Source organism: Balaenoptera musculus, chromosome 14 (assembly GCF_009873245.2).
Source record: "Balaenoptera musculus isolate JJ_BM4_2016_0621 chromosome 14, mBalMus1.pri.v3, whole genome shotgun sequence".
Classification (NCBI taxonomy): domain Eukaryota; kingdom Metazoa; phylum Chordata; class Mammalia; order Artiodactyla; family Balaenopteridae; genus Balaenoptera; species Balaenoptera musculus.
This window is the reverse complement of record NC_045798.1, coordinates 28,646,294-28,669,548: the sequence shown is the minus strand read 5'-3', so window position 1 is coordinate 28,669,548 and position 23,255 is coordinate 28,646,294. Positions and strand designations below refer to the sequence as shown.

Below are 23,255 nucleotides of genomic sequence, written 5' to 3'. Positions count from 1 at the left end.
AGGACACGCAGAATGATGCTGTTTGTTTCTCAGCAAAGCTTCCTCGGTGGTGAACAATGCTGATTTGTCCTGTTACTAGCAATATTTTTATCACTTTGTTTAAGTGGTGTTTGACAGGTTTCTCTACTGTAAAGTTAATAAATATCTTGAAGGGATATTATAATACACAACTTGGAGACAATGAATGATCTTGTTTCTCGTGAGACTTTGAGCACCCAGTGAGGATTGCTTCCTGAATCATATTATGTCTGTCTTGGTTACTAAATGGTGATTTTCTGATCCCATCTTTGCATTTATTAGTTATCTTTCTACTTTGAGGAAGGAATTTCCTTTTCCTTCTTATTCACATATATTAGGGCCGACTCGTGGATTCAAGATTAATCCTTATTGTCATTATTTCGTCCCCTGACCTGCTCCTTGGTCCTTTGCCTGTGCCCACAACACCTCTGGGCCCTTCCTTATTCACAGGCACAGCAGGATGGTCGAGGCTCGTCCTTCACTTGCCTGTCCAACCTGGAAACGACACGGGCAGCAACGTGCTCATTGCTATTGAGGTGTCCTTGCTTCCAGGCCTGCTCAGTGGACAGAGCTAGGAAATATATGAGTTTATATACAAATCCACATGCAATTTATATCTACTTCTGTTTATAAATGTGTTAAAATCTTGAGTTTACACTGATACCTCCAATTCTAATCTAACATAACACATGGATTCCTTTCCTCCTTCCCATAATTGTACCTTTTTTCTCCAGTACTGAGAAGCCTGGCCCCATTATTTTCAATATGTTTACGTTTTACTCAGTCCCCCTGTTTTCAGCCAATCTTGTCTTCACATGGTCTGTCTCCCTGGGCCCAGTGTTGCCAACTCACACCAGCAAGTCTTAGTGGCACCAGCTGAGGGCTGACTCCCTCCATCCCCATCACCCTAGTGCCTCCGACTCACGCCAGCTTGGTTTCTTTAATCCCTATGCTGTTCGTGTTAATTCTTTTTCTAAGATAGTCAAAGATAGTATTAACATGTATTAAAAATTACCTTGACAGTTACTTCAGTTGTGAGGAACTTGTTCTTAGGAAGCTAAAAAAACAGGAATCAACTTTGTTTTTAAATTGTTTTCTGACATTTGGCTGGTGCCCCCTTTGTTTCTCTGGGGCGGTATAGGTCTGATTGGAAAGGGGTGGGTCAGAGGGCAGTGAATTAGGGGTGAAGAGAGGGATTTCTCTCTGTCCGCCAAGTGTTGACTGGAGTCCAGGTGTAGCCCCTGCTGTGTGGTAGGTGAACTTGGTCACCGTACCAGTGAACTTTGGTTGTCATGTGTTCTCGTGATTATGGAATTTAGTTGAATTACAATTTTTTAGTAATCTAAGGCTTATTAGAAAACCCAATTTCAACACTTAGTAAAAAAATCTTCCTAAGCTTTATTAGCATTTCTTAACTGTAGTTTTTTGCCATAAGATTTTGTTTTAAAGTTTTTTGGTGTTAGTGATGCAAAGGCAGTTATCATTATTGTTATAGATACTTGAACAGTTTTGTTGTTTTTCTTAAATTCTTAATATTGGGTAGGTTTTTTTTTTTTTAAGGAAGGAAATTCTTTTATTTATTTATTTATTTTTTGGCTGTGTTGGGTCTTCGTTGCTGCGTGTGGGCTTTTCTCTAGTTGCGGCGAGCAGGGGCTACTCTTTGTTGCGGTGTGCGGGCTTTCTCACTGTGGTGGCTTCTCTTGTTGCAGAGCACAGGCTCTAGGTGCGCGGGCTTCAGTAGTTGTGGCACGTGGGCTCAGTAGTTGTGGCTTGCAGGCTCTAAAGCCCAGGCTCACTAGTTGTGGTGCATGGGCTTAGTTGCTCCAAGGCATGTGGGATCTTCCCGGACCAGGACTCGAACCTGTGTCCCCTGCATTAACAAGTGGATCCTTAACGACTGTGCCACCAGGGAAGCCCTGGGTAGTTTTCTAGTAAATCTTTTTTAAAAAACATTTATTTATTTATTTGGCTGCACCGGGTCTTAGTTACAGCACGCAGGATCTTTAGTTGTGGCATGAGGGATCTAGTTCCCTGACCAGGGATCGAACCTGGGCCCCCTGCATTGGGAGCACAGAGTCTTAGCCACTGGACCACCAGGGAAGTCCCTCTAGTAAATCTTTTAAGAGGCCTCAGATGGCATGCAGAAGTCAAGGCAGGAAACAAATCATTGCAGATTCTAATTAAAGGTTAGTAATATTTAACCTATACTGTACTTTACTCTTTTTTTTTTTTTAATTTTATTTATTTATTTATTTATTTATGGTTGTGTGGGGTCTTCGTTTCTGTGCGAGGGCTTTCTCTAGTTGCGGCAAGTGGGGGCCACTCTTCCTCGCGGTGCACGGGCCCCTCACTATCGCGGCCTCTCTTGTTGCGGAGCACAGGCTCCAGACGCGCAGGCTCAGCAATTGTGGCTCACGGGCCTAGTCGCTCCGCGGCATGTGGGATCTTCCCAGACCAGGGCTCGAACCCGTGTCCCCTGCATTGGCAGGCAGATTCTCAACCACTGCGCCACCAGGGAAGCCCTGTACTTTACTCTTTATACACTTCTTTAAGAAAACCCCAATGTGAAGGATTCTTATTCACTGAAAAATATATAATGCACTTTTATTTTTATCTAAGTGTTTTCAGATTTATGAATAATTAATATAAAAATGTGACACAGTCTGCTTTATCATTTTTAATTTCTTTTCTCTCTCTCTCTCTCTCTCTCTAGTGAATCTGGCAGTTGTGGGACACATGGTGGTAACATTTCTTTGGATGTTTTACCAGTGAAAGGTCCTCAGGGGTCTCCACTTCTTTCACAAGCTGTTCGCCCACCTCAAGATCAATCGGCCTCGGAAGAAGTGTGGGCTGTCCAGCCTGAACGCTTGATTTTAGTCGCCCCTTCTTGTGAGTATGTCCCCAATGACAGGACAGAAAGTCCCTCTGGGGCCCAGGCTGTACTTGCTCTGTGCTCAGGGCTCTCGTAGGACAGACCTGGGCTCCGTGCAGATGTGGCTGGTGGCTTGCCCAGGCCTCCCCTGCCTGCTACAGACCCGACCAGAGTGTCGTCCTGACACGAGGCCTCGGACCCCAGGCCAAGCTCCCATGTGGCAGAGCTACCCATCCGGGGGTCTTGATTCCTGCCCCCCCACCCCCCCCATCCCCCACTGAGAATGCAGTTGGCACTTGGCCTCTTTTACCCTTAATGTTGATACCCTTGGTCCAGAGTAGGAACAAATCTAGTACCTATGTCTGTGCCCAAGACAGGGAGTAACAATTACCAGATTTCCTTTTTCTTCTTTGTTCATTACTAAACTTTGTTCAGTATCTTTGTAGTTTCCAAGAGTAAATGAAGGTCTTGCTTTACCAGGAATTTGAAATTTCTGTAATTGGGCAGTTGGGAAAACAAAATGAGTTAGTATGGTAGTGTTTTTATTTAGGATTTATTTTTACTATTTATTACCCTTTGTCTTTTTCACAAATGCTAAATGTAAGTAACATTTTATTTATCTGCTGTCATAGGTGATATGGCAAAAACTGGACGTTTCCAGATTTTAAACAATTCTGTTAGGTTACTGAAATTTGAGCTGTACTGGCCAGCACATTGTCTTACAGTGACACCACAACATGGGTTTATCGCACCAGAGTAAGTATGACCTCCCTTTCCCCTGGGTGTTATTTAGATGCTTTAGCATGGTGACTTTTTAAGGATCAAATAATAGGCCATTTTAATTTATTCAGTAGAGTTTTGCAGTGTGCTGACTCTGTAAAGAGCATCATGCGTGGTTCTGTGGGACCACAGTGAGTTCAAGACTCATGCTTCTTAGCGGGTGGAGACCATGTCCACAGCCAGTTACGGTATCGGCCTAACAGGGTGGAGAGACGTGTGAGGCGGGGGAGAGTTCCTGATGTAGCTCTACCTACAGAATTACAGCACAGGGTTACGGCTGTGCATGTGATGAGGGTAGTGGTCTCCAAAGCCCTGGTGGTCCTGCCTTTGTCATCTTGGGTCTAGCAGCTTATTCTGCTGGTTTTCTCTAAGGACATTTTACAGACACCGATTCCTGGCTTCTGCTATGTCTGAGCCATAATCTAGCTTGCCGTTTTCTACAAAGGATATTTTAAGGTAAAAAGAAGTCTTTGGGGGCCAGATGGTGATGAGCAGCTGCCCTCTCTGTGCAGCTTAATTACTGGGATATAGCCTCAGCTCTGCAGCTTCTCAGGGACTGTGTCTGGGTTGGCACAGAATACGCACATCTGAAAGTTGCTTCACATTTGGGAATAGCAACTTTGCACAAGAGCAACATGAAGTTTATTTGCTTTTGCAAAATGATGGCGTATGCGTATCAGGAGAGTTTATTTGACCAAGACTGGGTTAAGGTATGGTTGGGGACACTCCAGAGAAAGGTTCCTAGGACCAAAGCAGTCAATTAAATGTTTGTCCGTTAATGGGTGAAAAGCTGGGAGGTGATAGGACAGGTTGTTCACAGAGACTTGTCCATCACCCTGCATGTTGAGCTTTTAGCAGTGGGAGGTCATCTTGCTTGGCCATTTTGGACGTGGGTACTAACCTCTCTTTATAACTGGTGGTTTCTCTTAAGTCACAAATCCAGTTACATCGTCCACATGTAAGTCTTTGACATCCCATAGCTCTAGAAGAGAACAGTGAGCACAGAAAACCTGACCAGCCCCCTTTCCCACCCTCTGTTCCTTTCCAGTTATGCTCTGTGACCGTGATGGCTCGTTCTTTATCATCAGTGGCTCAGAGCCTTTGTGTTACTGGTCTTTTGCTCCAGAAATGTTTAACTTGAATTGCTGTTTAGATGGCATTTCTGTGGTGTGGTCCATTTTCACATGAGCTTTGCCCTTAGGTTCTTGGATTCACACCACTCAGCTTTTTGTCAGCCTCTGGGTTGGGGTTGAGGCCAAATTATATGCGCCTGGGAGCTTACCTCTGTTCTCTGCTCTTTCTGAGCAGTGACGAAATAGTTGGTGACTGATAGGACAGTGTTTGTAACTCTTGTGGTTACTGCTGTTGCAGTACAGGGTATTCTTGGTTCTCAGTGTTCAATTCTTCTTTTAAGGAGCAAGCTACAAATTCTTGTGAGTCCTAATTCCTCCTTATCCACAAAACATTCAATGTTCCCGTGGAGTGGCTTGATCTATATACACTGTGACAATGGACAGAAGGTAATTTTTTAAACATTTTTTTGGTCAACATTTCTCTTTTTCTGCAGTTTAAGTTTTGTAATCCTCATTGATAGCACTTACATTTCAGAAGTCGAATTGAGGTGTCCTTTTAGCCCAAATAGACTTATTTAAATAGAGTATTTAGTGCAGAGTTTTTCCACTAGTGAGCTGAACAAGTGTCATGGGTGGGCAGCAGTGGAGAGTGGGGCCTGGAAGCCATCATTAACTTGAAGATTTTGCTTTGGAGAAAAGAGGGGAGTTGGGAGAAAGGATAAAGTCAAAGAGCTACTTTGGGATCTGAATGGACTTTAATTTCTAAATTCACCAGTGTTTCATTTGTTTGGCATTACTTTTCTCTACCATAATTTAAAAATAGGAATTAAAAAAAAAATATAACAGCTTCACTTGCATCTTATCCCTTTGTTTGGCTCATTTCAGAAAATTGTGAAGGTTCAAATTCGAGAAGATTTGACCCAAGAAGAACTTTTCACTTGTTTGACCTCCAGCCCATTTGGAATCCTTTCTCCAGAAACAGAGCCTTCAGTTAATCATCTGGTAAAACCAGTGACAAAACCACCTTCCACAAGAGTTGAGATAAGAAATAAGACTGTTACTTTTCCTACAACAGAACCTGGTGAGACTTCAGGTATTGTATCACAAGGTTACGTAATTCAGACTTCTGCTAGTACGTTGGATCTAACGCTCTTAGTTAACTGTAGTTTGTGATAGGTGCAGTTTTCCCGCTACTTCAAGAGAAAATCAAGTAGTCGCTGGAAATCGTTTCAGCTATGAGCTGGATTTGCAGACGTTTAAAAATTGTACCATGTTGAATTTAGGCCTTTAATAACTCTCTGTTCCAGAAGGCTTAGACTTTTTTATCAGAACCATCCCTCCCCGACTCTCACTATCTCTTTGACCAGAATTGCTACTAAGTTAGTGGCTGAAGAGGAGAGGAAGGTGGGTGGAGCCCGGCTCTGTCAGTTACTCTGTGACTACAGGCTCCAAACTTGCCCAGCCTCCCCAGCTGTGATTAACACCCACCACCCAGGGCCTGGGGATGGTGACGCGGTGTGTGAAGCACCTCTGAGCTTCCTTGGGCCGGAGTAGTGCTTTCTGCCTCTGTGGGCGCTCTCCCCGCGGCCTTGGGGTCTAGGATTGCACATGGACAACTTAGATAGGGTCTGGGGCCACCTGTCACCTGGCCCCCCAGCTCCTCAACTCTTGTCGTCTGTCTTCCACTGCAGCTCAGTCTCCTGCCCTCAGGGTCCCTCCTGGATCTCGTCTGCACCAGGAGCTGTACCATGTTTTCACTCAGTTTCAAGCCTGTCACTTCTGCCCATCACCCCCTCTGGCTCTTCCCAGCTCGCTTACTCCAGTGGTCAGAGCAGTTGCCTGACCACATTCAGACCTCCAGGCCTTTCCCCTGCCCATCGCCCCACCCACAGCGCACTTCTCCCCTATCCCTCCTCAACTTCTGTGCTCTGTCCCTGTAACTCCTCACAAACACTCGTGACTGCCTTGTGCCCCTCGCCCAGTGCATTCCCGTCTGGCAGAATCCTGGCCCTGTCTCTGCCCCTGAGTGCTGTGCGACTTGGGCCCCTAGACGCCCCGAGCACAGGCTTCCCCAGCGCCCTCGCAGCCCTCCTCCCCGCCTGCCCCCGCCCCCAGTAGCTGAGTCCTCTTGCTCGCAGCGCTCGCTGCCCCCTCCTCCCCGCTCCTTGTTCCGGCTCTTGCCTTTGCCTCACACATGGTTGAAAATCTAGAGACCATCCCAGGTGACCCTTGCGCTGGGAACCTGGGCCCACCTGCTCCTGCCGTCTCAGGCAGGGCTCCCTCGGGCCCTCCTCCCCCATTGTCTGCATTTCTTCCTCTTTGCCGAAGCGTCTCCATCAGGACGCAGCATGCCTGCCGTCACCCATGGACGGGGTGCCCTTGGCCCCTCGCCTTGCTGCGGCTGCCCTGCCCTCCTCCCTGGCCCCTTCCTGCCAGGGTTGTACTCCCACCCTCGCTTCTTCAGCAGCTTAGCTGCTGCCACCACCAGGCCCTGAACTTGCTCCCATCAAGGTCACTAGAAAGCTTGATTTTGCCAAATCCAGGGCATCTTTTGTGTGTCTTTGTCAGTTTGACCTTAGCACTGGCAGCCACTCCTTCCCCCTTGGAGCAGCTCTTGGGGCTCACCTTGCCTCAGGGCCCCTCCTGAGCCTGTGCTGCTCCCTCCTCCTCTTCTGGCTCCTAATGCCTGCATCCCGTTCCTTCTCTCTGCTCGCCCTGAGCCCCAGATGTGCACCCCACACATCCACGAAACCTGCTTCTCCAGCCTTTCCCATGTCAGCAGTGGCACCACTGCCTGTGCACTTGGTTGAGCCAGATCCCTACAGTTGATGTCTCTTCCCTTCTGTTCACCCGTCCCATCCGTCAGCACGTCCTTTGCAGTCTGTCTGCAGAATAAACCCCACATCTGCCCGCTGACTTTCCTCCCTTGGCCACCACCAGGCCTGATGCAGGTCACCCTGTGCGGCATCTCGGCCGAGGGCCGCAGTGACATGGGCCAGGCTCTGCCCGCACTCTGACCCCGTGCAGCCTCTTACCTGCGCAGCACCAGGGGTTCATGCATGGTGAAGACCCTGCTGTAGTTCTTCAGTAGCTTTTTGCATTGCACTTCCGTTAAATACAGGATAGGGCATCTGTCAAACAGGACTTTGTTAGAAAATAATGTTATTCCTGTTGGACTCTAAGGGATCTAAGTGTATTTTTTCCCTGTGATGAGGTCAACACAGTATTTTCCACACATTATCCCACGAATCTGCTTGTTTATTTACCCCTCGAAGAGTTTGAGTTGTTAAATGTGTTCCTTTTAGGAAGTTACCTGGAACTTGAGAATCACGGTGACACGGAAGTGAGGTGGCACCTGTCATCCTTAGCCCCACCTTACGTCAAGGTCAGTAATAATTGCCTCAAATATACTCATTTTAATGTTTAATTTTATGCAGGATGTTTAAAAATCTGAATTATGAGCATATGTTGAGATTACTGGTTTTTTGTTCCCCTGCTTCATTTACTTGATTATCTTTGTAAGTGGGGCTAACCTGCCCAGTCGTGTTCACGAGGTGGTTTTGAGAGTCAAGTTAGAGAATGTATGTGGAAATACGTGCTTGCTCTGTTTCATGCTGTCTCCTGCAACCCTGCTTTTTATCTGAAATAACTATTTTGAAAAATATATAAAAGTTTTATACCAGGGTGTTGTGTGTGTGCTTTTCTATCCTGGGTTCCAAGTGCTGCTATGTGTTTTCAGCCAGTGGGAGTGAGTGCAGGAGACGGGATTGAACCTTCCTTGCCAGTGAGTTTCAGCCTGTGTGCCCTGCAAGTGGTGTCCGCCACTGGGCACCACCCGAGCCAAGTGTGTGGTCACGTGTGGTGTGGCCGCTCTGCCCTTTTCTCCGTTTGACCATCATGGTTGTGAGCCATAATGTTAACAAGACGTGTGTAAAAGATAGTGCTGGGCCCACTGACAAGAAATGAAGCACTGGTATCATATGGAGTGTTGAAACGCACACTCAGCAGGGTCTTCAGGGTCTTTGAGGAAACGGCAGTCCTCCGATGTGGGAGCAGCCTCCTACAGAGCACTGCCGCCAGGGGTGGGATGAGGGTCCGCGTCAGGTGAGGCCTGGTGTGAGCCAAGCCCAGGGTGCTCCTGGCCCACCATGAAACAGGCTGGTTTGACCTTGATGACCGTGAAGGCAATGGTGTCACTGGAATAGATCTGCTTACTTTTTTGTTTTTTTATTTGATTGTTTAAATGGTGTCTTTGTAGGGAGTTGATGAAAGTGGAGATGTTTTTAGAGCTACCTATGCAGCATTCAGATGTTCTCCTATTTCTGGTGTACTGGAAAGCCATGGAGTCCAAAAGGTGAGTTCTGACACCTTTTCACAGCCGTCTGGTAAGAACACAGTGTTGGCTGGCTAGGAGTGCCTCGTTGTTTCCACCCAGAAGAATTCGCTCCACCTAGACCAGTGCTGCTCACAGCCAGGCTGTTGCAGGAGCAGCTGCAGCACAGGTCAGCGCTCTGCTTCTTCAGCGGGACATCTTGTGTGAAACAAAACACCGTGCTTGGTGGTGTCGTTGGTTTACATTCTGGTGTAAGCACTTCAGGTGGCCTCAGGTTGCCAGTGCTTAGAACACGCTTCTGGTAGTGCTGATCTAGACAGTGGTTTTGTCCACCAGCTGTAGTCAGAAAACTCTACCAGTGTTGCAGACCACTCAGTGTTCATGTGGGGTCAACAGTGTGTCTTCAGGGCAAGTGTGACAGGTCCCTTTAGTACCACAGCCCTGGTAAGTTCTGGTTTGTTTGTAGCCCTGACCTGGCCCCTTCATGTATCTTGCAGGGATGCTAGTTGTTCACGTGGCCTCAGTAATACACTTTTCCTTTTTCATTCCAATAGCCAAAACTCATTTAAACTATAGCATTTACTTGATATGGGTCCAGTTCCTCAGAGATTCAGACTTGTAATAAGGTTTAGAACATAGTTGTGAGCTTGTAACTGACCATGAGAGAATCTTTGAGCAATAACAGAGTCACAGACTCTGTGTCCTTCACTGGGTCTGTGTAACAGGCTTCCAGAGGGTTTCTGACTTTCTTGTAAAGACACAGAGTTCTACCAGCGTAGTTTATTTCACTTCCCAGACCACAAGCAGCCGAGCAGGGAGCACACGTTGCTCAACAGAAGTTCTGCATCTGAAAGGAAGGTGCAGAGAAGCCCCAGCAGGAAAGTCATCTTCTGTGCGTGGATCAGAAGACCTGATGGTATTAAAACAGCAGTGCTCCCTAAACTCATCTACAGGTTCAGCACAGTCCCAATCAAAATCCCAGCTTGTTCTTAAGAGATTGACAGGCTGGTCCTAAAATTCATGTGGGTGTGCAAGGGACCCAGAATAACCAAAACAATCTTGGGAAAGGATAAAGTTGGAGGTTTCACACTTCCCATTTTCAAAACCTACAAATCTACAGTAATCAAAACAGTGTGGTATTGACAAAGATAGACCTATAAAATATGTGATATAGATGTGAAAGTCCCAAAATAAATCCTCATATTTATGGTCAGTTGATTTTTCAATAAGGGACAATTCAACAGGGAAAGAATGTTTTTCAACAATGGTGCTGGGACAGCTGGATATCCATGTGCAAAAGAATAAATTCAACCCTTACCTCACACCATATATTAAAATTAACTTGAAGTGGACCATAGACCTACGTGTAAGAGCTAATAAAGCTGTAAAACTGCTAGAAGGTAACTGTTGATCTTCACGACCTTGGGTTAAGCATTGGTTTGTTAGATGTAACACCAATAAAGCTCAAGTAACAAAAGGAAAAATAAATGAATTATCAAAGTGTAAAACTTTGTGCATCAAAGGACACGATTAAGAGTGTGAAAAGAAAACCCAGAGTATGGGAGAAAACATTTACAAATCATGTATTTGACAAAGTACTTGTATCCAGAGTGCATCAAGAACTCTTACAACTCAATAATATAAAGACAAATACCCAGTTTAAAAAATGGGCAGAAACTCTGAATAGACATTTTTCCGAAGAAGATATACCAGTGGCCAGTAAAGACACGAAAAGATGCTTAGAATCACTAGTCATCGGGGAAATGCAAATCAAAACCACAGTGAGATCACTTCATACTCACTAGGATGACTGTGATTTTAAAATAATAATAATGGTAATAACAAGTGTTGACAAGGATGTGGGGAAATTGGAACCCTCATACACTGCTGGTGGAAATGGAAAAGGGTGCAGCCACAGTGAAAACAGTTTGACAGTTCCTCAGTAAGTTAAATGTAGAGTTACCATATGGTCCAACAATCACACTTCTGGATAAATACTCAAAAAAATTCAAAACCAGTGTGTGCATCACTGTGTATCCTGGACTGAAGTCACTGCTCACCACATTGTCAGATCACATCTCTCAAATGCACTCTAGGTCTGGATACTTAATTTATGTGCACAGCACATCACTCTGGGACCCTTTAGGGAAGTGTTACCAAAGATCACAATTGTGGTATAGAGTACTGATCCAGAAGGAAAAAACAATTAGTTCGTTACGACTGAGACACACACCATAATTGTGTGAAACGTTGGTCAGTGTGAGATGAGACTAAATGAGCCTAAGGCATGTTAGGGCCTGGTGTAGAACATGCAGTAGTAGTGGGTTTTCCCTCCTCTGTTTTTTATTCATTGGTGTTAGAGGAAGTGTAAGTGGGGTTTGTAGGATGTGTAGTGCTGTGGTTCCGGTGGCTCCAGATGGTTGTGTGCTTTCACCATTCAGGGCATGGTTGTATCCATCCTTTCTGAATCCTCCCATTGCCCTGTCATCCATGTCCCCCACCCTGGTAGCTCCTGCCTCTGTGCTCCCAGCCTGCAGGCCCAGTTGTTTCTTAGATTCCGTGTCCACAGAAATTAGGTCAATGAAGCATTTTAATGTTAAGTCCAGACTCAAAGATACTGATTTATTGTTACTCTAACTAGGAATCAGTATTTTTAACACTAAACATTTAATTAAAAAGCTCTTAACGCTGGTAAAATTTATAAAATACTGTTTTAAAATACTTCAACTTCCTCACTGTTGACCTTTGACATGCTGCACACACAGATTTCGTGTATTTGACTTGGAGCTGTGTGGTTGGGGTGACGTGCTGAAGTGAGTTAGGGTAAGAGCTGCTCTGGTGGGCACAGCATCCTGGCTCCTCTGCCTCTGGTCCCACACACACCCCTTCCTTCCTGTAGGCCCTCTCGTCCCCTGCAATCAGTGGGGTGTGAGGCCTTAGTCCTTCACCACTTGGCCAGCAGTGGGTCCCATAAGCATTTCCATGGAAGTCTGCATTGTGTTTTGGGGGGGTCAGACCTTCCTCATTTAGGTCTTGTACTCTAGAATTTTTTAATAACTTTTTTTAAAAAAGAATTTGCATTATTTAAACATTTTATTTCTATTTTTTGAAGTATTGTACAATAGCATATAAGTTACAGGTGTACAATATAATGATTCACAATTTTTAAAGGTTATACTCCATTTGTTATTGTGCAATATTGGCTATATTCCCCATGTTGTACAATATCTCCTTGTAGCTTATTTATACCTAAAGAGTTAGTACCTCTTAATCCACTACCCCTATGTTGCCCCTCCCTGCTTCCTTTTCCCCACTGGTAACCACTAGTTTGTTGCCTACATCTGTGAGTCTGCTTATTTTTTATTTGTTGCATTTTTTAGATTCCATATATAAGTGATATCATACAGTATTTGTCTTTCTTTCTCTGACTTTTTTCACTTAGCACAATGCCTTCCAAATCCATCCATGTTGTTGCAAATGGCATGGTTTTATTTTTTTTCATGGCTGAGTAATATTCCATTGTGTGTATATGTGTGTATATATATATAAATACACACACATGCACGCACATATATATTACCACATCTTCTCTATCCATTCGTCTATTGATGGACACTTAAGTTCCTTCCATGTCTTGGCAGTTGTAAGTGCTTCTGTGAACATTGGGGTGCATGTATCTTTTCAAATTAGTGTTTTTAGTTTTTATTTTTTTGGGTAAATACTCAGGAGTGGAATCGCTGGGTCATATGGCAGTTCTATTTTTAGTTTTTTGAGAAACCTCCGTACTGTTCTCCATAGTGGCTGCACCAGTTTACATTTCCACCAACAGTGTACTAGGGTTTCCTTTTCTCTACATTCTCGCCAATATTTGTTATTTGTGTTCTTTTTTTGATGATAGCCATTCTAACAGGTGTGAGGTGATATCTCATTGTGGTTTTGATTTGCATTTCCCTGGTGATTAGTGATGTTGAGCATCTTTTCATGTGCCTGTTGGCCATCTGCATTTCCTCTTTGAATAAATGTCTATTCAGTTCTTCTGCCCATTTTTTAATCAGTTGTTTGATCTTTTTGTTGTTGAGTTATGTGAGCTTTTTATATATGTTGGATATTAACTCCTTACTGGTCATATCATTTGCAAATATTTTCTCCCTTTAGTAGGTTGTCTTTTCATTTTGTTGATGGTTTCCTTTGCTGTGCAAAAGCTTTTAAGTTTAATTAGGTCCTATTTGTTTATTTTTGCTTTTATTTCCTTTACCTTAGGAGACAGATCCAAAAATAGTACTGCTATGATTAATGTCAAAGAATGTTCTGCCTTTGTTTTCCTGTAGCAGTTTTATGGTTTCTGGTCTTTAATCCATCTTGAGTTTATTTTTGTATATGGTGTTAAAGAATGTTGCAATTTCATTCTCTTACATGTAGCTGTCCAGTTTTCCCAGAACCACTTACTGAGGAGACTGCCCTTTCTCCATTTTATACTCTTACCTCCTTTGTTGTAGATTAATTGACCATAGATGGGTGGGTTTATTTCTGAGCTTTTTGTCCTGTTCTGTAGATCTATGTGTCTGTTTTGGAGCCAGTATCATGCTGTTTTTGATTACTGTAGCTTTGTAGTATAGTGAATTCTACCAAACATTTAGAGAAGAGTTAACACCTCTCCTTCTCAAACTATTCCAAAAAATTGTAGAGGAAAGAACATTTTGTAATTCATTATACGAGGCCATCATCAATCACCCTGTTTATCAAAACCAGGCAAAGATATCACACAAAAAAGAAAATTACAGACTGATATCACTGGTGAACATGGATGCAAAAATCCTCAAAAAAATACTAGCAAACTGAATCCAACAATACATTAAAAGGGTCATACACCATGATCAAGTGGGATTTATCCCAGGGATGCAAGGATTTCTCAATATCTGCAAATCAGTCAGTGTGATATACCACATCAACAAATTGAAAAATAAAAACCATATGATCAGGGACTTCCCTGGCAGCACAGTGGTTAAGAATCTGCCTGCCAGTGCAGGGGACACGGGTTTGATCCCGGGTCTGGGAAGATCCCACGTGCTGTGGAGCAACTAACTAAGCCTGTGCGCCACAACTACTGAAGCCCACACGCCTAGAGCCCATGCTCCGCAGCAAGAGAAGCGACCGCAACGAGAAGCCCGTGCACCACAACAAAGAGTAGCCCCTGCTCGCCGCAACTAGAGAAAGCCTGCGCACAGCAACGAAGACCCAAAGCAGCCAAGATAATTAATTAATCAATCAATTAATTAATTAATTAAAAACAAAAAAATATGATCATCTCAATAGATATAGAAAAAGCTTTTGATAAAATTCAACATGCATTTATAATTAAAAACTCTTCAGAAAGTGGGAACATACCTCAACATTATAAACGCCGTATATGACAAACCCACAGGTAACATCATACTCAACAGTGAAAAGTTGAAAGCATTCCCTCTTAGGTCAGAAACAAGACAAGGATGTCCACTCTCGCTACTATTATTCAACATAGTTTTGGAAGTCCTAGCCACGGTAATCAGAGAAGAAAGAGAAATAAAAGGGATCCAAATTGGAAAAGAAGTAAAACTCACTGTTTCCATATGATATGATACTATGCTTAGAAAATCCTAAAGATTTTCTATACCAGAAAACTAGAGCTCATTAATGAATTTGCTAAAGTTGCAGGATACAAAATTAATGTACAGAAATCTGTTGCATTTCTGTACAGTAACAACAAACTATCAGAAAGGGAAATTGAAGAAACAATCCCATTTACCATCACATCAAAAAGAATAAAATACATAGGAATAAACCTACCTAAGGAGGCAAAAGACCTGTACTCAGAAAACTGTAAGACGCTGATGAAAGAAATTAAAGATGACACAAACAGATATACTGTGTTCTTGGATTGGAAGAATTAATATTATTAAAATGACCGTACTACCCAAGGCAATCTATAGATTCAGGGCAATCCCTATCAAAATAACAATGGCATTTTTCACAGAACTAGTACGAAAAATTTTTACATTTGTATGGAAACACAAAAGACCCCAGATAGCCAAAGCAGTCTTGAGAAAGAGAGACGGAGCTGGAGCAGTCAGGCTTCCTGACTTCAGACTGTACTACAGAGCTACAGTAATTAATAACTTTTTTTTAATTAAAAAATTTACATTTTGAGGAATATGTTACTTAAAGCCTTAAAGAAAAGTATACTTGGATCTGATTAGTGGCAAAATTAGACAAAGCAAAGACATTTTTCCCTTCAATTTTTTCATACCACACTTTGAATTGGTAATCTAACTGCATGTGTGTAAGGTTCAGTGTCTGAATTTCTCTCCTGGATATGTTGTTTGTAGGTCTCCATCACGTTTTTGCCCAGAGATAGAGGGGACTATGCCCAGTTTTGGGATGTTGAGTGTCACCCTCTTAAAGAGCCTCACCTGAAGCACACCTTGAGATTCCAGCTCTCTGGACACGTGAGTGTTACACTGAATTTAAGTAAATTATTGGGTGTGTTTTAAAGACACCAAGGGAAACTGGCATGAAAAACTGGCCTGTTGTTTTTGGTATTATTGTAATCCCATTAATTCTGTTATAGATTCTTATCATCTTAGTTTTCTTACGTGTCTTTATTGATTGGCTCTATGAAATTTGTTTGCCTTAATTAGGTAAGATTGTGTGTTTGTGTGTGTGTGTGAGAAAGAGAGAGAGAAAGAAACAGTGCAAGATAAAGCATTTGCGATTAAAGGAATTTAGAAATCTTAAATCACCTTTTTAAAAATTAGGAAGGAAGTAGTAGAATTCAAATAGGTAAGTGTCCATATGTTTATTTCTTCTCCTCCACCCTGTGATTTTTTTATACAGAGTGTCAAAGCAGAACATGAGCTTGAAAATTCATGCATTTCCAGAAATAGCCTCATTAAAATAGATAATTTACTTAAGCCCCGAAGACAAGCTGTATCAGAGGCTTCTGCTCTCATACCTGGGTATGTTGTTTCTGTCATTCTCATGAATTTTTCCCAGTGCTTTATGGAGGTATAATTACATTCAGTAAAATGCCCAGTGGCTTACCTGTGATTGATGTACATCACCCTCACTGCAGCCAGGTAGAGACCGTTTCTCTCTCCTGGAGCCTCCTCACATGCATGCCTCTCTGCAGCCACCCCCACCCTCACCCAGGATTTGTTCTGTTCCCATGTGTTGCCATAGTTTTGTGGAATTTCATGCACATGTGCACTCAAGTTGTGTCTGGCTTTCACTTAACGTAGTGATTTCGGGATCAGCCGTGTTGGTGAGTGTACCTATGGTTTGTTCCTTTTGTTGTTGACTTCTTGTGCCCCATCATAGGAGCACATCATGATTGTTTCACTTTCCTTTTAGCATTTGGTGGCTTCTGACTTGGAGCCCTTGTGAATGAAGGTGCAGTGAACATTATTATATGTGTATTTTTGTGGACATATTTTTTCATTTCTTTTGGGTAAAAATATCTAAGAGTAGAATTGCTGGGTCATATGGTGGGAATTTATTTAACCTTAAACTGCCAAAGAATGTTCCCAAAGTAGCTGTTACAATTTACATTCCAAAAAACAGTGTATGAAAGTAGATTCTTAAAAACTTCTAAAAATGTATGTTATACCAGCAGCTTACAAAGCTTTAATGATAGTATGTAAATGTTTTACCTAATGAAAAAAAATTTTTTTTTCTGGGATGTGTTTTCTTTTCTTTTTTTTTTTTTAACTTTTTTTAAATTGAAGTGTAGTTGATTTACAGTGTTGTGTTAATTCCTGCTGCACAGCAAAGCAATTCAGTTATACATACATATACATTCTTTTTTTAATATTCTTTTCCATTATGGTTTGTCACAGGATACTGAGTATAGTTCTCTGTGTTACACAGTAGGACCTTGTTGCTTATCCATTCTCTCTATAAAAGCTCACATCTGCTAACCCCAACCTCCCACTCCATCCTCCCCCACCCCCCTTCCCTCTTGGCAACCTCCAGTCTGTTCTCTATGTCCATGAGTCTGTTTCTGTTTCTTAGATATGATCGTTTGTGTCGTATTTTAGATTCCACATGTAAGTGATGTCATACGGTATTTGTCTTTTTCTTTCTGACTTACATGAAAATGTTTCTTATAATCCTCAGTTAACTATCATTTAGGTCTAACTTAGCTGTGGAGGAAGGTGCTTGTAAGGACAATATGTTAAGTTCCTCTCAGGGAGGAGGAGGCGCTGCTGCTGTGTCAGCTGCTGCCCCGCACCCCTGGACACTTCCTGCCGCCAGCAGTTTGTCTTAACACGCATTAGTCAGTCGCCTTTACAGAGCTACTTTAACTGAGTTGCGGGAGAAAACAAATTAAAGCCACACTTCATAATGTAATATAAACAAATAGTTTAAATTACTATGGATTTTATATAGTTAACCTTCAGACCTATCTCCATAGCAGGCAGCTTGACCTGACCCACCGTGGAGTTTATGCCCCAGAAGATGTGTATCGGTTTCTGCCAACGAGAGTTGGGGAGTCAAGGACGTTGAAAGTAAATTTGCGAAATAATTCTTTTATTACACACTTGGTAAGTTGGAAATCCTTCTGTGGGTTTTGGAAAAGTAAATGTATTCTACTATTTGATAAACATTTTCCTGATAATTAGAAGCTTGTTTTATAGATTAAGTTATAATAGTTAAGTTTTAAAATGCCTTAATACCGTATTTGAAAAGAAACTCAAGGGAAGTTCATGATCCTTTACCTGAAAATTGAAAATTATTTAGTATTTTCATATTTTCATTTTTAAATTTTTCCTCTTGTTTTCTTCTGTACTATCACACCGACGTATTTCTGGATAACATTTACTCCAGCTAGAACTAGAGTAAACTCATTAAACTTCCCCTAAGTGTTTTCATGAGCATTTATCGTTTTACCTCATTTTGTGGCTATATGTAAACAAATGTATGGTATGTTGATTTAAGTATGCACAAATATCTAACTTGTATAACTTCATAAAATGTTTCATATTAAATTCCAGCTCAAGTTTTTAAGTCCCAGAGAGCCTTTCTACGTCAAACATTCAAAATATTCTTTGAGGTGAGTTTATCGTAAATCAAAATGTTCTCATCCTAGTGCAGGTCTTTGTGTTCAGGAGCCTGAGATTGCTCTTGGGGGTTAGGACTGTGAGGTCTCTCTCTGTTGCAACCCCTCATCCTCCTCACCAACGCCACAGAGCACCAAGCACGTGGTGAAGGAGACAAGGAACCTGCTAGGGAAAGTCCGTGACCTGTGGGTCTATGTGGCGAGTAGCGACTCAAACTCGCGCAATGTTTGGACTTAGTGCGTGACTCCTGTTTCCCAGTATTTTGACAGCCATATACTTACATAGAACCTTAATTATCTTGTGATTAACTTTAGAGTGATTTCTGCATCACATATTATTTTCACTACACTGAGAATCAGGGATTTAAATTTTTACTAATTAGGACAAAAACCTTCCCAGATTAATTGGGAAAACTTTTATTAACCTATTTTCCAGTTGTCATTCTTCAAATAACCCTGTATTGTTCTTAAATCAGGGCTTCATTTTCTTGTTGTCCTTGCTTATTTTCTTTTTTTTTAAAATGTGTTTGTTTTTATTTTTAAGGTGTGTGTGTGTGTGTGTATGTATATATTCTTTCAGTTTTATTGACATAATTGACATACAGCACTGTGTAAGTTTGAGGTGTACAGCATAATGATTTGACTTACATACATGATGAAATGATTATCACAGTAAGTTTTGTGAACACCGTCATCTCATACAGATACAAAATTAAAGACATAGAAAAAAATTTTTTTTCCTGTGACGTGAACTGTTAGGATTTATTCTCTTAACAGCTTTCATATATAACGTACAACATGTTCAGTCTGTTTATCGTGTTGTACATCACATCCCTGGTATGTACTTAACCTTACAACTGGAAGTTTGTACTTTTTGACTGTCTCATCCAGTTCTCCCTCCCCCAACCCCTGGTCTCTGGTAACCACAAATCTGATCTTTTCTATGCATGTCTAGCATTACATGCGGCAGCCTCTGGCCTAGCAGGGCTGTAGGGACCAGCCAGCCGAGTGAGGCCCACAGGCAGTTTGTGGTCACCAGTGAGCTGTTAGACCTTCACAGGAGACCACACGACCTAAATTGAAATGTAATTTTGGCAATTAACATGTCAAAGTATTTTCATAATTGCCACCTTCAGTTTCCTCCTCCTACCCGTGTGACCAGCGGGTAGCGTCCTTCTTCCTCGTGTGCCTGGGTGCCCATCTCGTGTCCCAGCAGCACTTCCTCCTCCTCCTCACGCACAGCTCCCTGCAGTGCTTTTGACACGACAGGCGTGATGCTTAAAGCATTCCTAACGAGGAACCTTTATAAATGAGATGGCATTTTGCTTAGTTTCAACTTGTCTAAAAACCAATTTTAAAATATAAAATGTGTTCATTCTAGTAATATAAAAGTAGACATTTTTATAGAGTTGAACTCAGTGACTTGCCATTCCAGTGCTAGAACATTTTAAGCTGTCCTGAATTAGACACTCACTGCTTTTCTGTGCAGCCTAGGTCATGTCACAACATCTAAGAGAACTTAGAAACATGAGAAAATATTTTGTAAGTAAGCAAAATTTGGGCAGTTTATATAAGCTAACATTTAAAATAACATCACAAGATACATTTTGTTTGCTTATACTCTTCAAACATGTTATTACTTTAAAATGTTTTTAACTTTTTATACTTTGAAAAGAAATTTAAATAAGGTAATTTTATGCTTTATTGGTGGCAGGTACTTAAGTTATTCTGATGTATTTCATTATGGAACTTAGGATAAATATGTAATGTTACAGATTCCAGCATCAACTTTAATAATTAGCAACTCAGTATAAACTTGATGAAATATGAATAAGAAAACCATGCGTGCAAAGCAGTAACTTTGATCTGTTCAACCAGGTGAAGTAAACTCTAAGTCGTAGAAAACTCTTCTCTCATGACATGTCCGTAGGCTTAAGCCTTAAGTCTTACGTAAAGGAAGGTGGGAAAGCTGGTTTTTTCATATGTAAGAATGACTTCTTTCTATTTCGGAGAAGTAGCGGTTTGCTCCCATAGCTCACTTGAGAATTCTCCCGCAAACTGGGGCAGGGGCTATTGTCAGTGCAGGCATGGAGGGCTTTGTACCTGTCCCGAGAACGAGACTGTTGGACCCTGGACAGGCTCGTGAGCTGTAGGGGGCCGGTATGGCGACGCTGGCCTCGGCGGGTAGACAGTCTGTGCTGAGGCTCCTGGGGAGCCCCTCCCTGTCTGCTGTGGTCACGTTCTCTTCCTCAGGGGGCCGCCTGCCCTGGGACCCGTGAACCCCACTCCGAGTAGTAGCGCGGCTTCCGTCACCGCGGGCCTGCCCTCCCAGGAGGCCCCTCTCCCAGGCTGTCCTCGTGTGGTGGGGACTGTCAGCTGACTGCAGATCAGTAGGTGGGAGCCCCGCACGTCCTGGGGGTTTTGCCTTAGGCGGAGGTGCTGGGGGAGGGCGTGTGCTGGGCACGTTTATGTCGTCCACGGAAAGCGGTAGATTGTGAAGGAGCTAATGTAAAAGGAGCATCGATGAGCAGTTTTTTGGTAAAGGTTCTGTCCTGGGCTCTAGGTGATCATCTCTTTCTCATGTCTTTTTAAGAGGAATTTGTTGTGTTTCCACTTAGCCCCGGAAGCATCCTCTGTTACCTGTTTGTTCAAGTCTAATCTCTGCTGAGACATTGCAGCTAAGGCCCCATCTGCTGGGCTCACAGCAGTGCATGCAGGTCGTGGTGAGCCAGCCCCTGCGGCTGAGTGGCCAGGCCCTGCTGTGTCCTTCAGAGGGAAGCCAGGGAGCAGCAAAGTGCTTGTTTTAAGTTAAAGAAAAATTACGGTTGCTGTAATTTGTAGGTTCATGGGCATGAGGGGTGAGGGGGTTCTGGGCACCCTGCCAGCCCTGCCTCTGTACCTCCTGCTGCTTGCTCTGGTGCCTCTGCTGCAAAATTCATCATTGGATGGTAGGAGGTTTTGAACTAGATCTCTGCGTTGTGTCCATGTGCTTTCCTATTACGTGTTCCCGTGTGTGTGTGTGTGCGTGCGGTGTGTTTATATGTGTGTGGTGTGTGTATATCAGTGTGTGTGTGTATGTGTGTGTGGTGTGTGTGTGCATGTATGTGTGTGAGTTTGCGTGTATGTGTGGTGAGTGTGCATGAGTGTGCGTGTGTATATGTGTGAGTGCTGTGGTGTGTGTGAGTGTGCGTGTGTGTACATGAGTGCATGTGTGGGGGGGTGTGCTGTGGGGGGGTGGGAGTGTGCGTGTGTGTGTATGTGAGTGTGCATGTGTGTGGAGAGAGTGTAAAGCCCTCTTGGTAACAGCACAGTCACCGCTTCACTGCTGCACCACACTGCTGGTGCTGGAGTTGTGTGAATCCGTGGTTCTTTTTAAGTTGCACCCCCCGTTTATTCAGTGTCTGTAAATCTAAAGCAGGGGATACATGTTTGTCATAATATGTTTTTCAAAACCCTTCCTCAGTTAAATATGGGGTTCTTTATTCCATGTTAATAATGGGATCCTCTAGAGATTTATTTGGGGTATTTTAATGCTTTTAGTAATTCATAAGTTAAAAAGCCTCTTAGGTAGGCAGATTGTACTGCATCATTCTGAGGATTGAGATGCTAACATGAAGGAGAAAATTGTCCTTTGTCAGTGCTGTCGAAAGGTACCAGTTTTTTTAAAGGCACCTTAGCTTTGATGTGGGGAAATGAGGTAAATGCATTGGGGGAAAATGACCCAGACTTTAAATATGTATATTCTGCGTTATCAGTTACATGCAGGAAAAGGGCTTTTGAAATACTTAGACTGTTTTCTGAATTTCTAGCCCACTGTGCTGGGTTCATCAGGAAACATGCTGGAAACAAAAGCACAGGTCAGATCCAATGGCTGATCCTGAACACGTGTGGCTGAGATCAAGGGCGGGGCCCCTGCCTTCTGAGGAGAGTCTGAAAGCTGTAAAGTTTCACTCAAAAACGATTAAGACAGAAAGTTGGTGACATCACACAGGTGTGGGAAAGTGCCTTTGTCGCATTCCCTGGGAGTAAAGGTGTATTTTTGAAGCTTTTGGGACCTCGTTTTATGAGCAAAAACAAACCCCCCCAATGTACTACTTTTAAGCACAGGGCATTCATTACCTGCCTCGATAGAATCTGAAAATAAATTTTCAAGAAGACTTTTGGAAGGTTTCATATGAAATTTGGAGCAAAACCCACCAGCCCTGTAAACGTTGGTCCCGCTGCCACGGGGGCGGTCGGTGGCACGTGCTCCCTGACCTTTCTGGGGCCAGTGGCCTCCTGCTTCTACAGATGCAGCACCAGGCCCCGGGCCTCTTGGCTCCCATGTCATTGACCGTGTTTGCTCTCTGCCAGGCGTCATGAGGCTGGAGGGGCTCCGTGTGCCGTGGCCTTGGTGTTGACACCCCTTTCTCTCTGCAGAGCCCAGCACTACATCAACATGCCTGTGCAGTTCAAGCCCAGGTCCGTGGGCAAGTTTGAAGCTTTGCTCGTTGTTCAAACCGACGAAGGCAAGAGTGTCGCCGTCCGACTCATTGGTGAAGCTCTTGGGAAAAGTTAACTAGAGTCCACTTTGTGTAAAGTAAATGACATAAGTTATATTTTGGTAACTTCATTTTTTTCTATACTACAGTTACGCCTTTGTATATATTTTGTATGATAAATTGGATGTCTATAACTTTAGATTTGTTCTTTTGAGAAGCTAATACTGAAGACCTGACTAAAATAATCATGTAACTATCCTACAGTATTGTATTTAACTTTTACAAGGGAGAAGAGAGTTCTATTTTTGCATTGATTATGATATTCTGAATAAATATGGTGTATATTTTAGTTGGTATATCCAGAAATAAACTTAATTTCCACTGAATTTGTCTTTTTTATATGCTGTCATGTAGAAATTAGAATATCACGTTATTCTGCTAATTATTTGCAAGCTCCTTGGTCTGTTCTGTGATTTTTCTCCTCCATTACAGTTCTGTTTCCCTTAAGAAATTCCTTCTCGGTTCCTTTGTCTTTTAGCTAATTGCCCAGAGTAGAAAGGAAAGCTTCCTTTCAAAGAAATTGTCTTTCTCCGGAGTGGGGCAG

General features: G+C 42.9%; 1 protein-coding gene across 5 annotated transcripts in view; it reads left to right on the top strand.

Moving 5' to 3' along the window:
• The window catches only part of CEP192 (centrosomal protein 192), a 94,297-nt gene extending 71,260 nt beyond the window's left edge, over positions 1–23,037 (top strand). For 4 of the 5 annotated variants that reach the window (XM_036823975.1, XM_036823974.1, XM_036823976.1 and 1 more), the window contains 11 exons: positions 2,732–2,907; positions 3,523–3,646; positions 5,085–5,190; positions 5,629–5,836; positions 8,049–8,128; positions 9,002–9,097; positions 15,439–15,558; positions 15,947–16,068; positions 17,526–17,655; positions 18,106–18,164; positions 22,590–23,037. In XM_036823975.1, the coding sequence (XP_036679870.1) occupies positions 2,732–2,907; positions 3,523–3,646; positions 5,085–5,190; positions 5,629–5,836; positions 8,049–8,128; positions 9,002–9,097; positions 15,439–15,558; positions 15,947–16,068; positions 17,526–17,655; positions 18,106–18,164; positions 22,590–22,728 (1,360 nt within the window). In that variant the 3' untranslated portion in view covers positions 22,729–23,037. The remainder of the gene's footprint in view (positions 1–2,731; positions 2,908–3,522; positions 3,647–5,084; positions 5,191–5,628; positions 5,837–8,048; positions 8,129–9,001; positions 9,098–15,438; positions 15,559–15,946; positions 16,069–17,525; positions 17,656–18,105; positions 18,165–22,589) is intronic. The other variant, XM_036823972.1, reaches the window with a different exon arrangement.
• Positions 23,038–23,255: the final 218 nt, after the last annotated feature.